The sequence below is a fragment of the Eleutherodactylus coqui genome, chromosome 8 (genome assembly GCF_035609145.1).
Source record: "Eleutherodactylus coqui strain aEleCoq1 chromosome 8, aEleCoq1.hap1, whole genome shotgun sequence".
Lineage (NCBI taxonomy): Eukaryota > Metazoa > Chordata > Amphibia > Anura > Eleutherodactylidae > Eleutherodactylus > Eleutherodactylus coqui.
Window position 1 is genome coordinate 75,566,813 of NC_089844.1, and position 16,437 is coordinate 75,583,249.

The 16,437-nt window shown below is 42.2% G+C and overlaps 1 protein-coding gene across 1 annotated transcript in view; it reads right to left on the reverse strand.

Moving 5' to 3' along the window:
* Positions 1-1,998: 1,998 nt before the first annotated feature.
* HAT1 (histone acetyltransferase 1) overlaps positions 1,999-16,437 on the reverse strand; it is a 66,337-nt gene continuing 51,898 nt past the window's right edge. The window contains exons 9-11 of the mRNA XM_066575858.1: positions 7,853-8,004; positions 7,236-7,352; positions 1,999-4,859 (exon numbers count right to left, since the gene is read on the reverse strand). Of these exons, the coding sequence (XP_066431955.1) occupies positions 4,692-4,859; positions 7,236-7,352; positions 7,853-8,004 (437 nt within the window). The 3' untranslated portion in view covers positions 1,999-4,691. The remainder of the gene's footprint in view (positions 4,860-7,235; positions 7,353-7,852; positions 8,005-16,437) is intronic.

Genomic DNA, 16,437 nt, shown 5'->3' on the forward strand with positions numbered 1-16,437 from the left:
GCAAATTAATTAATGTAGAAGAAAAATAAGTGAATATTCCTGTTTTCATACCAACCACTGAGGCTAGACGGATACTTCTGGTTTTCTGCTGCTCACTTTTCCCTAAGTGGTGCTCAGCAGAGTTCTCCTTTTATCATTAGTGGGCAAAAATATGTATTAACATATGCCAGCTACATGAGGCAGCGTAAGGGTGGTGTCACATGAGCGATAAAATCGTGCAACTAGAGTGAGTAAAAACGCAGAATTATGAAACCAATCATTCTCAACAGTTTCCTTCACATTTGCGATGTTTTCACTCATGCGATGTCGCATTATGTCCTGCATTTTTTATCTCCCATGTTTCCCTATGGAGCCTCCTTTTTATCGCATCTATTTTCGTGCAATACGTTTTTAACATTAGAAAGCCCTATTGACTTTGCGCTAAAAAAAACAAAACACACAAGAAAAAAATCGCAAGCGGCAGCGATATTTTTGCGATAAAAAGCCTCGAAGATACTTAGAAATAGGGGGAACAAAGACGCGATTTTGCTGCGTTTTTCTCACGAAGAACTCACGATCATCCATGTGCAACTACCCTTAGTGGTGGGAAGCGACATAAAACCAACACTATCTGGTCTCTGGCAAAAGGTTTGTACTAGAGATGAGCGAGCACCCAAATGCTCGGGTCTGCGTTATTCGAGTCGAGCTTTTTGTAAAATTCGAGAGCTCTATGAGAGTAACGAACCCCATTGACTACAATGGGAGACTCAAGCATTTTTGTATGTGGGACGCCGGGTGCACTATTTTTCATTGTTCACTGGAACACAAGATGCCATACAGTGTATATTCAGGAAGTGCGCGCCTCCAAAATACCCCTCCCCATGAACTTTTAAAAGAAAAACCCACAGTTAAAAACAAAATTATACTGTCTAATCTGACATGTGACAAAAGTTTTATACCAGATTAGTTTGGAGATTATATTCTAAATACTTCCACATGCTGTACATATATATATCACCGTCATGTATTACACATAAAAATACCATCAAACTGTATGTTACAGGCAATGTGTGACATTTGTCATTGTACAGTACTAGGCGGTCTGTAGAAAACCCCAACCAGGACGCCAAAGTATGAAATTATGAATATTTCACTTTGCCGAGACATTCTATACAATGCCAAAAGGCGAATCGGCAAAGTATAACATATTCCTGCCAGTAGTGGACTGGGACCCAAAGTCATTTTTTCCCTACAGCAAAAGATAGGATTCCACCCATTGCACCATCAACTTCTAATGTCCCATCCTCCTCCAAGTTGTACTAAGAAAGTCCCGCAGTCAACCACGGCTTATAGAACTAGCATGGGTTCCCCGGCTGTCTCGATCCTCCGCTGACAGTCCAGACTCCAGAGTTCACAGTGCCTGCAGGCGGTATAGGTATGGCCCTTCATCTGTCCAGCCAGGACGCTGCCAATGCATGGTGCCAAGACGCGGGTCTTCTTCAGCTGCCCCCATTCACTGCCCTATGTGCTGCCACCCTTTTGTCTACACAAGGACCCGTAGTGGACCCGTTGTCTCCAGCAGTGGAGCAACAACTCCCGGGGCTCGTTCGGAAAGGAGTCCGGACCCATCTAGCTCCTTACCTCCCATGGCCACTTCCACTTTGAATCTGTCTTACCCAGAGATGGGCACACTACCACATGGGACCCCCAAAGCCCTCAGATGCAGGCACTACATGATGCTAGGTCAAAACTGTATTTCATTTCCATAAATGTTATTTTCCTCTTCAAAAAAGACCTTTTCATGACTCTTTCCCTTAATAGTACTTGTCGTTCTGCATAATGTCTAGGTATTCTGTACAATGCCTAGGGAAAGCATATAGTGCATTTAAATTGAACACATTTTGTACTTTGCCTGTAACATACTGTATATAAATAATTCCACCGTATATTGTGTAAATGTAAAGAGTGGGAACAGCGGGGTACTGGATGGCGGAGAAATGATGGCAGGCGGAAGCCAAGTTCAGTTTTGCAGCACATAACTTTTAATGCACACATATACATATTGACACTATTGTGCACAGCCAAGTGCCACAACCCCCACCCATATGTTGGTATTAAGCTCTGTAAGGGACAACGCTGCTGCCTGGCACCTTCTCACCCCTCCCTCTGTGCACTGGCAGCCAGGTAGCTACATCTCATTGGTGCAGAGTGATACGGGCAAGAACTGCAACCGCCATGTGCAGAGTCCTGCAGGGAGACATGGTAGCAATTTAGAAGGGAAATACATTTAAAATGGGGAGAATACATGATTTGTTTAGAGGTCTAGTTTTTATTGCCATCATTCTTGGGGGGGGGGGGGAATAGAAAAAAACTGAGCACTTTATTCAGTTTGTATTGGGAGACAGGGGTGACGAAAAAAAGCCATTGGTGATGAGGTGCCAATGTCTTCATTTCTGTGTGGAATTAAGGGGGATGCGGACCCCTCTGTACAAGCCTTTAAGAACATGTCTGATTGGAAACACAAGCTAAGGACAATCTAATGCTACATAGTGTAACAATAGATCACAGAGATCAGGAATATTAACCCCTTAAGGATGTGGCTTCTTTCCACATGTTTTAAAAAAAAAATCATTGTTTTGTTCTGCTGTAGCTGTCTGAAGGCTTTTATTTTTCATTAATACTATTTAACGTACCATATAATGTACTGAAAAACTTAGTTTCGAAGTGGAGTGAAATGGAGAAAAAACTATTTCGCCATCAGGGTAATCAGTCCTTGGTTCCTCAATTCTCCTCCCATTATGGCGGCTGAGGGTTTGCTATCCAGTCTTTCACTGGAATGGCAGTTCGTTCTCAACCATGGCATGTACCCCAGACTGCGCCGCAGGTTGAGAACTGTTGGCCTAGAGTTTAACACTGCTGAAAAGGACACTCCCCATTAAACAGTGCCATAAACTAAGCTACGCTGCTGCCTGGGGAGCCATTTTTTAAAATACTCAGCGGCTCTTTGATGTGTCCCCTGGTTAAGTCTGAACATCATCTGAAAATTTGACTCTACAGACCATTGTGTGCCCTATGGGAGGACATACATACAGCTGTCTGAGAAGCGTTGGAGTTTTGGACTTTGTGCAGACTTCACAAAGGGACACCGCAGGAACTGGGCGAGTATAACATATATATTCACTGGCTGTCCGAACAGCGCCGTAATTTAGTTTATGCTGCTATTCACTGGTGGCAGTTTCCCTTTAAGTTTCTCTTTTCTTGATCATGTAGGCTAAGTGCCCCGTCTATACTCTACACAAAAGGGCATTAACTTCCTCTAATACTGTTGTGCAATAGTGAAGTTTAATAGCTGGTGGTCATAAGTATAAGAGGGGGTTATTTTACTTCCCTGTGGGGATTAAGTCATCCCACTATACAGTAGTAAGCATGGTTAAAATATGCCACCACTAATCAAATTTAAGTAATCCCCGGGTCCTGTAGAGACCAAGATGGCGACACCACTTCTCTGATGCACACTGTGCATGGATAGTACATTGGTAATCTAAGACACTACATGCTATGTTGATTGGCCAGCACTATTGTCATAAGCAGAGCTAGCCAATAAGAGTGGAATGTAATGCATTAGACTACCAATGCAGCCATCTTGGTTTGTCTAGGACCAGACGGCAACTTTAAGCACTGAGGCCCCTTCACTTGTTTACCTGCACCGCAAAGAGTCAGAACAAGGAACTACAACACAGCCCCATTCACTTAAATGAAATCGTGTTGCATTTACAGTTGCATCAGAGAGGTACTGCTGTATAGGGAAATAAGGCATAGGAGTATTAATCCATTCACATTTCGGTGGGTAATACAGAAATGGCATCGCCCCAATCATGTTATAACATAGCCTATTGATATGCAACAACATTAAGTGGCAATACCCTTTTATATCTTATGGTCTTAGGGTTTGAAAGAAGGGCTATTATGTCATTTACTTGTAGTCTGGGCCAAAAGTCCAAGCTAATAGCTGTCGGTCTGGTGATTTACTCACCTCCTCAGGCCATGTGTCTTACAGTGTCTTGTCTCTTGGTTTCCCATTCTGCTCTGCTACTACTATAGTAGTGAGCAGCAGTCTGGGCAGCCATTTCTCTGTGCTGCTGATATACGTATAAGTGAATGGTACACAACAGCATTTTACTATTACTATTTTTTTTTTATTTTTAGATATTAGCGCCACTGAATAACTACATAAGAACCTAGCTGAGTATACTAGAAAAAAAACAAAAAACACCACAGTTGAAGTGTACACAAAAAAAAAAGGAAAAATCAAATTCATATTCATAGCCTGGTGGGCAGAAGATGGACTATGTACATAATTCAGTTGTAAAAGTGATGAGCAGAGACCATTTTTACAGCTCACCAGGTATTGTGCCTACATAAATTCATTACACCTTTATATATACTGTATCAAGGCAGAACAGCCAATAATAAAGGTCAATTACAAGTCGTGCCAGTTTTAAGATTCAGCTAATGCAGCGTATGACAGTTCTGCCGCAGGGAACGGCATAAATACAATAAATTTTGTAACGATAGCACTGATTTGTGAAGTCCAGAGATTTGAACTTTCTATGGACTTTACTCAGATCAAATTCATTGGCAACACTGGAAACGATTGCAGTTGTTATAGTTAAAAGTTGCACAAAAGTTGTACAACAATTTATATAAGTGTCTTATGCTTGGGCAAGTCTTTCCACTGTCCTCCTGTACTCCGACACAAGCTCCTGGTAACTCGTCTCTAGCTGCTCATGTTGCGTCTTCAGATCTATTTGATTCATCTGGTTGGTTAGTTCCTCTGGTTTTAAACATCGCCTCATCTTGGCCATCTCCCTCTGGTTTTTCTAGAGATTCAAAATAAAAAAAAAATCTGATCAATCCTAAAAGACAAATAATTAACATTTACATCACAGAATTAGAAAAAAACACATTACTAATAATAAGGGAACAGCCCTTAATCTTTCAATTCTGCGCTCTTTCAGCGCACCCTCTAGTGAGTGCCGTGCGTCAGGTGATACAGGAGTGGCTTCACTTGACCAGTGGTGCTGCACTCACTAGAGGCTGCTGTGTACCGGATGAAGGGGCGTGTTGGCAGTGCGAAGAATTGCGAGTTGGTGGGGAGCGCTGTGGCTGTTTAAATCAGATGTGTTCATGCAGCTAGTTTCAAGTCAAAATCCACACTGACTGTTTTTGCAGAAATGCTACAGATTTTGCAGTCACATTTTCTGTGACCGCAAATCTATAACCTTCCAGCTACGTGTGAACATACCCTACAGGCTCAGAGTCTCAGACTAGCTTTATCCTTATGCAGAGGCAGCCGAGACCATTCAGAAATAAACTGTTAAAACAAGGAAAATTATTTGGGATGGAAAAGACTGTAAATTGCCACAAAGTCTGTCTACTAGGAAAGCGGTAATTTCCTCTTTATATTTCCTGCTGCATCAGGGGAGCAGGAAAACAGAATCTGCGGAACAGACCAGTCCAATGACCATTAAGAAAATGGAAAAAAGTCATATCAGCCTTGGATGCAATGATAGAAGCCTTGACGTTTGTATGCACAGAGCCCAAAAGAACAAGGGACTCTTTTTTTGAATCCTAAGGCCTCATGTCCACGGGGAAAATCAGATCCGCTGCAGATTCTACATGTAGAATCTGCAGCGGGTCCCTCCTGCCCCGCGGACATGAGCGCTGAAAATAGCAATTTAAAAGCATTTACCTATCCGTAGCGGCCGGCGAAGCTCTGCTCTTCCTCACGGCCGGATCTTCATTTTCGGCCGGCGGATGAATTCCTGACGCCGGCGGCACGTCGCCGGCATGTCGTCGACGTGCCGCGCGCATGCGCCAGGCACATCCGCCGAGCCGAAGCAAGGGAGATGCGGCCGTGAGAAAGAGCAGAGCTTCGCGGCCCGCTGCGGGTGAGTAAATGCTTTAAATTCCTATTTTAGGTCTCCCGCGGATCCGGACGGCTTCCATAGGCTTCAATAGAAGCCCGCGGGAGCCGTCCCCGCGGGAGACCCGCATGAAAATGGAGCATGGTCCAGATTTTTTCATGCTCCATTTTTTTTTAAATCGCTTTTATTGACGATCCGCGGGTATTTATCTACCCGCGGGTGGTCAATGCATCCCTATGGGGTGCGGATCCGCGCGCGGGAGATCCGCTGCGGATTTTAAATCTCATTTTGCCCGTGGACATGAGCCCTAAAAGCTTTCCTTTAACATATCATTGGGTTTCTAGGCTATAACCGTATCACTGTCAATTGCTTTGTACCTACAGTGAAGGCTTCCATCCCCCATTCTTCCAAACATTTAAAAGGGGTTTTCAGAATTAAAAATTTATTGGTGGCTTGTTTACCCACGTGACTGCTGCAGCAGATAGAAGGCCCAACAGGGACATCAGTGACTTCCCATAAACCTGCCTGCTTCTTCTATATTAAAAGCTCAAATGACAGGTTTACGGGACGTCAACAGGCCAGAAGACCTGTCTACGTCACCCGTCAGATGCCGGAATGGTGCGCCAGTAAGAATAATGCTTTTACGGCCTCCTGTGCCCAAAACCATCTAAAAAAATTAAGTCAGACCATTCCCTTAGGCCTCATGTCCACGGGGAAAATCAGGCCCGCCGCGGATTCTCCATGCAGAATCCCGCAGCGGGTCCCTCCTTTCCCGGGGACATGAGACTGAAAATAAGATTAAACTCACCTGTCTGGAAGCTGCGGATCTTCCCTCCGTCGCGGTCGGATCTTCTTTCTTCGGCCCGGCGGATGTGCTCGGCATGCCGGCAGTGTGCCGCGCGCATGAGCCGGGCACATCCGCTGGGCCGAAGAAAGAAGATCCGGCCGTGACGGAGGGAAGATCCGCAGCGTCCCGACAGGTGAGTTTAATTCAGGTACGAGTGTTCCGCGGATCCAGACGGCTTCCATAGGCTCCAATAGAAGCCTGCGGGATCCGTCCCCGAGGGAGACCCGCACGAAAATGAAGCATATCGCAGTTTTGTTCCCCGCACACGCAATACGCGCCTGAAGGGAAAATGACATGCGCAAGGTATTTAACTACCTGCAGGTGTCCAATGCATCCGTATGAGGGGGGAAATCCGCGTGCGGGAAAAAGCTGCGGATTTTAAACAATTATCCCGTGGACATGAGGCCTTAAGGGCCAACAACTGGTACAGCACAAAGTAGTATTGCAAGCCAGTAATATTAGGATAGAGTGTAGAGCAATACCTTATATGGGCCAACAAGTCTCTTTTTGACTTCTAGTCTGTAAGATCGAGATTTCTCAGGATCAGCCATGTCCGTAGCACGGAACCGAAGGATTTCATAAACACGTCTTGCATGTTGCTAATGATTAAAAAAAGAGGCAAAATGGAAAATATAAGATTAGAAAAACTTAAGCATTATCTTCTGGGGGGAAAGGTGGGGAATGATACAGGGATTTGAGAAAGGTTATACTGAAAGTTCACACCCGCCGAAAGTTCACACCCACAATAGGTTTTACAAATAAGCCAGTCCCTGACAACACAGGTTTGAATTAAAAATATATATTTATAATATATAATCTCTATCTATAGCTATCACACACGTAAGGCACTTTAAATATACTCCTTTAAAAAGGAAAAAAAATTAGGGTACTTTTTACATTTCTACCAAAAAGCGGAAAAGTTCATGCCTTCCCCGCTACTCTTGAAATTTAAAGAAATGCCTAAATTCCCCTGAAAACCAGATACTCCTAGAATATAGTGTATGCAGTGTTCTTGTGAGGAAAAATGAAAAACATGTCAGTATAAAGAGTGATACAGTGTACAGTAAGTCGTCACAGCCAAGCGCTCTAGTTAAACTACCTTATTTATCTTGAGTTTCTGCTGAGCTTCTGTCACCATCTCTTTACTGAACCCTTCTAGAAGTTTCTCAGGAGAAAAGCATGGCAGATTTTGGCAAAGTTTAGCAAGAACAAAATCTCGGAGCCTGACAAAGTTCTCAGAAGGATCTTCAGCTAGAAAGAAGAGAAAAAATAAAGGGACAGCTTTAGCGGAATTTATTTTCCCTCCACAAAACATGCTACATTTCTGACAAAACACATAAAAAGTCTTTAAAGGCTAGAAGAGGGCAACTGTTCCAATTCTCATGTCAAAACACTTTGGAGAATTAAGACCCCCTGTCTACGGGCGTTGCGGTATCCCGCGGCGCAGCTCTGCCACCCGGGAGCAGGAGCCGCAGACGGATCTGCAGCGGTCAGCCTAATCCGATAGATAGGCTGACCGCGAAGAATCGGGGCAATTCACAGCATGCTGCGAATTGCCAGCCGCAAGCAGAGAATCGAAATGATTCTCCGCTCGTGTACAGGGGGCGGGCGCTTTCCATAGCAATGCTATGGAAAGCTTCAGACGGCATGATTCGCCGGCAGTAAACTGCCGTGGACAGGGGGCCTTAAGCTGTGACTGCTTCACACTTCCCTAGCACTAGTTTTGTTGCATCTGCCGCAGTTGGAAAGATTTAGTGTTAAATGCAACCCTTATTCAATCTGAAACCACTGCAGAACCATTTGCAGCCCGTCGTCTATCTAAATGCTATTTTACACCATTTTATCTTCTTCGTTTGATCAGTGCTAACTGTTGTGACATGATCAATATAGAGGACAGATTCACTACTGGTCTTCTGCACATGGCCAAATCATATGGATTCGTAATACTGAGCCTATAGGTTGCAATGGGCCCATACTGTATTGTTGCTATGGAACAATGCAGCGCCTCTGAGTTATATGGGGACTCATTGAGTGTCTGTAGGGACCATATGCCACCATTCAGAATATAGTATATAGTGACTTTCAGTACAAATCACACCAAATTTTGAATTAAAGATGCAATCATTATGGGCAAATAAAAAACAAAAAAACCTGGCGAGATCCTTTGCTTCACAGTCTTTACAACACGGTGCGGGACTGTTTAAACGTTAACGAGAAGTGAACAAGCAGTCGGCTTTTAGTTCTGCTGAAACTGAATGACTGACAAAAAATGTACGATTCTCGTTAGTCATTCGGTCATCAGCTCCAGTCTCGATGTAACGATAATCGTTCACTTTTGTTCGTTTGAGCGACAATCATTACATGTAAACAGGCCATAAGTCAGGGAATTCCATCCTGCCAAAAAAGAGACAATGGTGAGCGGATACTATGAATGGACAAAAGTGCAGACTGAAAAGATACAAAAGAGGAAAAGAGCTAGAGACTTAAGACTACATAGAATACTAGCTGATATACCCAGCTTCGCCCCTGTTAATTTGGTACAGGAGTTACCCGTTTGCACGGAAAATTTTATGAAGTCATAGTTACTTCAGAGGAACCGAGGAATAAAATATGTAAACACAAGCTCCCATTGGCTGAGCCAGTCAATGAATGGCTGTGATTGGTTCTTGACGCTGGCATGATGCCTAAACACAGTAATCTATTGCTGGAGGCGGGGTTCTCAAATCTTGCTTGCAGTAATAGATGATCTGTCAGTGCAGGGGAAGCCTGGAGCAGCGACAGAGACCAGCATCTGGATGGCACCTGCAAAGTGAGTATTGCTTTCCCTCGCTAGGGCGGATTTTCAGGGTAGGGCTTATTTCAAGCCCTCAACCCGAAAATCGTTGTGTGCGGTGAACGCTGCCAAAAATGCAACACCAGGTTGCGCAGAGGCGCTTTTGGAGTGTGACCTAGTCAATCTTCACTACAATTCCATAAGTAAATTGTAGATCCCTATTAGGATGAACTATCGGTAAAATTTATTAGGACAACATCCTTAAAAATAACAGCACAGATGACAAATGGGAGAAGTTTAAAAACATCCTAACGACCTCATGTGAGCAGTTAATACCCTTTAAAAATAAAAACTACAAGTAGAAGAAAACCTGTGGGGCTCGACAAGACTAGGATGGGGGGAATAAAGAAAAAAAAAAAAGCGTTTAAACTACTAAAACAAGAAGGCAGCGAAGCAGCGCTAAAATCATACAGGGAAAAAAACAAATCATAAAGAAAAGCTCAAAATTGCTAAGGAGGAGACAGAGAGACTGACTGCCAAAGAGAGCAAAAATAATCCTAAACTATTCTTCAAATTATATAAACAGTAAAGGGATTTTCACTGAGAGCACTGGCCCTCTAACAAAAAATGCAGGAGAAACCATAGAAGACGATACTGGTGGGAGGCAAATCTATTAAATAGTTTTTTTCTCAAGTGTATTCATGAATGAAAAAGAAATGTCACACGAGCTGCAGGGGATCAAAATGAACCCCAGGCTAAATATTTCCTGCCTAACACAGGAGAAAGTGCAGAACCAGTTAAAGAGAATTTGAGGGAAAAAAAACAAAACAAAAAAAAACACACCGGGCGCAGATGAAATACACCCAAGGGTTCTAAGGGAACTAAGCGACGTGATACCTAGACTGCTATTTCTTATATTAATGGACACTATTGATGCCGGGGTTCTACCAGTGGATTGGCGCATTGCCAATGTGGTTCTGATATACAAAAAGGGGTCTTTTAAAAAAAAAAAAAAAACCTGGTAACTACAGGCCGGTAAGTCTCACTTCAATAATTGGACAAATATTTGAGGGGTTTCTGAGAGACGCCATTGTAGAGTACCTCAAGGATAACAATGGCATAACTCATCAGCATGAGTTCATGAGGGTAAATAAATTAATAAGTTAGTGTTACACAAATAAGATTTGTCTGGGATGATTTAGTAAATCCTGCACTGAGCAGGCGGTTGGACCCAATGACCCCTGAAGGTCCCTTCAAACTCTACCATTCTAGGATTCAATACAAAATTATACAAGATAATACAAAAGAGGATACAAAAGGACCTAGATAAACTGAGGGCTTGGGGAGAAAAATGGCAAATGAAGTTCAATGTTGATAAATGTAAGGTTATGCACATGGGCAGGAGAAACGGATGTTACCAATATACACTAAATGGGGTACTGCTAAGGAAAAGTGATATGGAAAAAGACCTAGGGGTACTAGTTGACTGTAAACTTAACTGGAGCAATGCCAATCAGCTGCAGCAAAAGCAAATAAAGTCTTGGAGTGCATTAAAAGAGGTATAGGGATGAGGGACAAGAACATTATTCTTCCAGTATATAAGGCACTTGTCAGGCCTCACATGGAATACTGTGTACAGTTCTGGACACCGGTGCTCAGGAAAGATATTGCAGTGCTTGAGGGGGTCCAAAGAAGGGCAACTAAATTAATAAACAGAATGAGAGAACTAGAATACCCAGAGAGGCTATCCAAATTGGGATTATTTACTCTGGAAAAAAGACGGTTAAGGGGCGATCAAATAACTATGTATAAATACATGAGGGGACAATACAAGGATCGCTCCCATGATCTGTTTATACCCAGGACTGCGACGGTAACAAGAGGGCATCCGCTACGTCTAGAAGAAAGCAGGTTTCACAGAAGGGGGGTTCTTTACTGTAAGAGCAGTGAGACTGGAACTCTCTCTGCCTGAGGACGTGGTGATGACAAAATCAATAGAGGAGTTTAAGAGCGGACTAGATATCCTTCTAGATATTACAGGATATAGACATTGGGTGACCAGCAGGGTTGTTGATCCACGGATTACTCTGGCTGTCATTATGTCAGGAAGGCATTATTTTCCCTCCATAGGAGCCAATTGGTTTTTTTTTTTTTTGCCTTCCTCTGGATCAAAAAGAAGGAGGTTAAAACAGGCTGAACTAGATGGACCTTGTCTTCATTCAGCCTAACATACTATGTTCGTGCAGTTCAGATGTGTGTGCTTAGTTACATTACATTGGGGGTGGGGGTCACTTACTTTTGCACTTAGCATTGAATAATTAAGTTGTGACCCCTTTACTTTTCTCATTTAGCACCTAGAATGGTTGTGCCAAATTTCAAGCTTGTATGACATTGAGACGTTAGAGAATTAGTGGAGAGTCAGTCAGGGTTTTCACCTTTATATACCGTATTTTTAACTTTATAAGACACTTTTCTTCTCCCCAAAGAGGGGGGAAAAAAATCACTGCAACTTATAAAGCGAACGTGCTGAAATAAATTGTCGCCATTTGTTCGTGCAATTGAGAGTTTAAATGCGAACTAAATCGTGGTCGCACAAACAAACTTGCGATTGTGCAAACAAATGTGCAATCAGTTACTAGTTCTCTCTCCTTCCCACTGCTGCCCATATGTGCCGCTGATTGGTGGTGAGCGCCAGCGGGAACTGCTGCTGCTTCCCTGCCTCCACCAATCGGTTTTTTCCCCCTTGCTCCTGCCAAACAAGTGCCGCTGTAATACGGAGCTCCAGTATTTCAGACCCTTCTGCTCTGGCACTATCCTCTGCACGGTCCCTGGGTGAGTTAAGAAAAATATTTTTTTACCCTCTACAACAGGGGTGCGTCTTATAAAGTGAAAAATACAGTATATGAACTATCCATCCCATCTTGTAATATTTGTTAACAATGTTTGTTCTTCCTCAATTTGAATTAATCCCACTTACTACTGGTTATCAGTCATGACATATATATATATATATATATATATATATATAATTTTATGTCATGACTGATAACCAGTAGTAAGTGGGATTAATTCAAATTGAGGAAGAACAAACATTGTTAACAAATATTACAAGATGGGATGGATAGTTCATATACTGTATTTTTCACTTTATAAGACGCACCCCTGTTGTAGAGGGTAAAAAAATATTTTTCTTAACTCACCCAGGGACCGTGCAGAGGATAGTGCCAGAGCAGAAGGGTCTATATATATATATTATATATATATATATATATATATATATATATACACATATATACACACACACACACACACTAGAATTTTCATTGTCATCTAAAATTTCTGAAGCAGTGCATTTACCACAGGAGATAGTGATGGGGCAGATAGAGAACAGTTACATGTTGCCTTCATTATTAAGTAGCTGTGCAAAAAAAGAAAAAGAAAGAAAAAAAGAAGGGCTTTTTAAATCCCAGGCATGAAAGCAGCTGCCTGGGAAAACCAGCCTGGCTACCATTATCCATAGTCATTAGCCACTCCATTGTACTGTAAGCACATAACTACCCACCATTTCAAAGAGAAGGAAACAAAAAGATTTAATTGTTCGGAGAACCCTGCGCCCTTCTTCTGCCAATCGCAGAATTATCAGCTCATAAACCGCAGACAGGTCAATGAAAATTTTAGCACTTGAAGCATTAAGCAAACCTTCAAAATTAACACGGTTCTATTCATGACAAGGCAAACATTTCTACGACATGCGAGACAAAGACGTTTCAACTACTAATACAAGTAATTTCATTCCTCCCTGTAGATTCTAAAATTAAATTTTCTGTTTAACATATACTGGACATCCAGACGTTAGAGGATATTATATACAACACCTTCTAAGGGCAACCGAGGCGCAGAATGAAAATTACAAGTCATTTGCAAAGCCTTAGAGGGGGTTTCCCAGCACTAAAACTATTTATGACCCATCCTCAGGATTGGTCATCAGTAGTTGACTGACGAGGATACCAGATTGGCACCCGCACCCCTCCAACCCCCCCGCCGCCAATCAGCTGATCAAAGAGGCCACAGTCCACAAGCAAGCACTGTGGCCTCTTCCCAAGCCTGTGATATCACGTTCCTCAGTACTCGTTCATCAATTGTTTACTCCCAGAATATCCATTTAGGGTAGGTTGACAAGTGGCGGAAAGGCTGCCACATGTGAACTTCTGTTCAAATTTGCTGACTCAGCACATCTTATGAAACACAAAGTAATTTGTGTAAAATATATTAAGGGTCTTACAACTCTTAGGTCTCCCTCACACAGGGCGTTTGCAGAGCTTGCCGGCGTTGATTGGCTGAGACAGTCAATGAAGGGCTGTGATTGGACATCGAGCGCGTCGATAACCAATCACAGCACTCTATTGCCGGAGGCAGGGTTCTCAAACCTGGCCGGCAATAGACTTGCTAGTGCAGAGGAAGCCTGGATCAGCGGCCGCGACCCGGACTGCAGCGGCTAGGTGAGTATTGTTTTTTTTTTTCTCTACCTAGCTGGGACTGATTTTCGGGGTAGGGCTTCTATTGCAAGCCCTCACCCCGAAAATCGGCAAGCAGTTAACGCTGCCAAAAACGCGGCACCAGGTGTTGCCGCGTTTTCAGCAGTGCTAAAACCGCTGCCCATTCATTTTAATGGGCGACGCAGGGCTGAAAACGCCCCAAAATAGAACTTGCATCGCTGTCAAAGTGCAGCGTTAGAAGGCGCTGTGTTTTCAGCCCTGTGAGAGCAGTCCCATTGAAATGAATGGGAGTGTTGTACAGCGTTTAGCGCTGGGCTGAAAAGGCAGCGCTAAACGCTGTACAAAACGCCCTGTGTGAGGGAGGCCTTAATACGCTTTGTGCGCTTCACACCAGCATCATTTTTACATAGACTGACTGCTGTATGAAATGCCAGTATAAGTGAATCTACCAGTCTGGTGAGAAGGAGAAAAAAAATTGCTATAGGACATTTAGCGCCTAAGGAAAAATAAATATTTTTAGACTGGAGGAGCGGGTTATTGTAATTATTTTAGGATTTCACATTAATACCACCAATGTTATTTTTCTATCACTTTCCAGGTGAGTTACATGACTTTCCAATTGGTCTGTAAGGAATGTTATGGCCAACTTGGCCTTGCAGAAGGAAAAAAGTTTGACAACACTAGCAGTCAATTATGTATGACATTTTAGAAAAACAGACATTAGGACACAACAGGAAGAAAAAAAAAAAAAAGTTTGCAGAAATCAGAGTAATGAAGACAGATCCTCAACATAAGGCAACCACATATAACTCTCTCCCTGCCAAGCAGGTATAAGGTACATTCTTGCTTAAAAACGGCTATATCTTAGGCTATGCTACAGATTGAGCTTTGGTTACGGTCTTGTTTTAGAGCTAAGAATTTTGGCTTTAAAACGAGACCAAGCAAAGATCTGTCTGTAATACAGCTTGTTTTGAAGCGGGAGTTGCAGTAACCTGTAGCTCTCACTGCATCCCTGTTAGCAATATGGCCTGAGATACAGCAATATGAAGTCGATGTGAGTTTTAGGTGAAAATGTATACAAATACATTTTTTAAAATTACGTTTGTCACAAAGTTATGAAGTGGCTGTCATCAAGACAACTGCTTATTTCAAGAAATAGAGTTTAGAGGTGCACTTTTCTAGGTGTTCAATTCCTGTATTTTATAGTCGACTTTTTTTTTTTTTTAAATGATAGAAAGAGAATATTTTTATATTATATACAAAATACGGTATATAGAGATTTTTTTTAAAGTAACCTATAAAATACAGGAATTGAAAACCTAGAAAAGTGCACCTCTAAATTGCATGAAAGTGCCTACGATATAAAGAACAGAGCTGTTTTTTTTTTACCATGTGCACGGTTTCAACTTTCAAAAAATATATGTATAGGGGGAGTTTGGACGGTATCAGACAAGTATTGTAACATGTCCTTAATACGCAACTGTATTACAGACATTTTAGAGATAACATTCCAACAGTATGTCATCAGTATTTCATCTGCATTTACCTCCATACCGGTTTTAATTTTCTCCTGGGCAAAAAATAAATGAAAATTCCATTTTCCCAATTGGAAATACCACCAAGGAGGCAAAAACAGAGGGGGGGGGGGGGGGGGGAGTCACGCTGTTTTTAAAATGGCTTAGAAAAATGCAGCCATGTGATTAGAAACACAGATTTACATTGGCTCCATATTATAGTCCCCAAAACAGAGCTAACATACATTTGTCTGAAAAAGGCCTTAACGGGATTTGTGGGGTTTTTTGTGATTTAGGAGGTAATTACTGGAAGTGCAAAATACCCTCAACAGTTAAGGGGTTAAAATCACAATAAAGGAAAAAATCTCAAACATCTGATGGAAGACATGCCATTTGCTTGTTTAATATTGCTTCAAACCCACGCATATACAATATATATCTAAAGAAGTGCAAATTGTTATATAATATCTAATTTGTACATTTTCAAGTTCAGTATCACATTTACACCATTTCTGTGGTAATAACGAGCGCTTAACGATTCTGGTACAACTTTGTCTACTTTCCATCATTCCTTGAAATAAGGTTAGTCATATAGAAAGGTCCTCCTAGGTTATACAGAAAAAGAAATCCCATACATATATAACGCTACACATTTGGAGCTGGCATTTTCAGATACATGCAATCACCTCCTTTGGGCACACAGAAAACAGGTAATAAACACTTAAGTAGCACTTAAAATGTGCATAAAAATAGCTCATGTATGTTAATCACTTCAAAAAATTCTACCTCCGAAACAAAGCAAAAGCAGACTTGTAAAGTGCTTTCTTTCATGTTCTCCCACCCTACACTTACCAAGGTGTAAGGTGCAAGAAAGTCTGGGCACTGCCCACTGTACACTGAA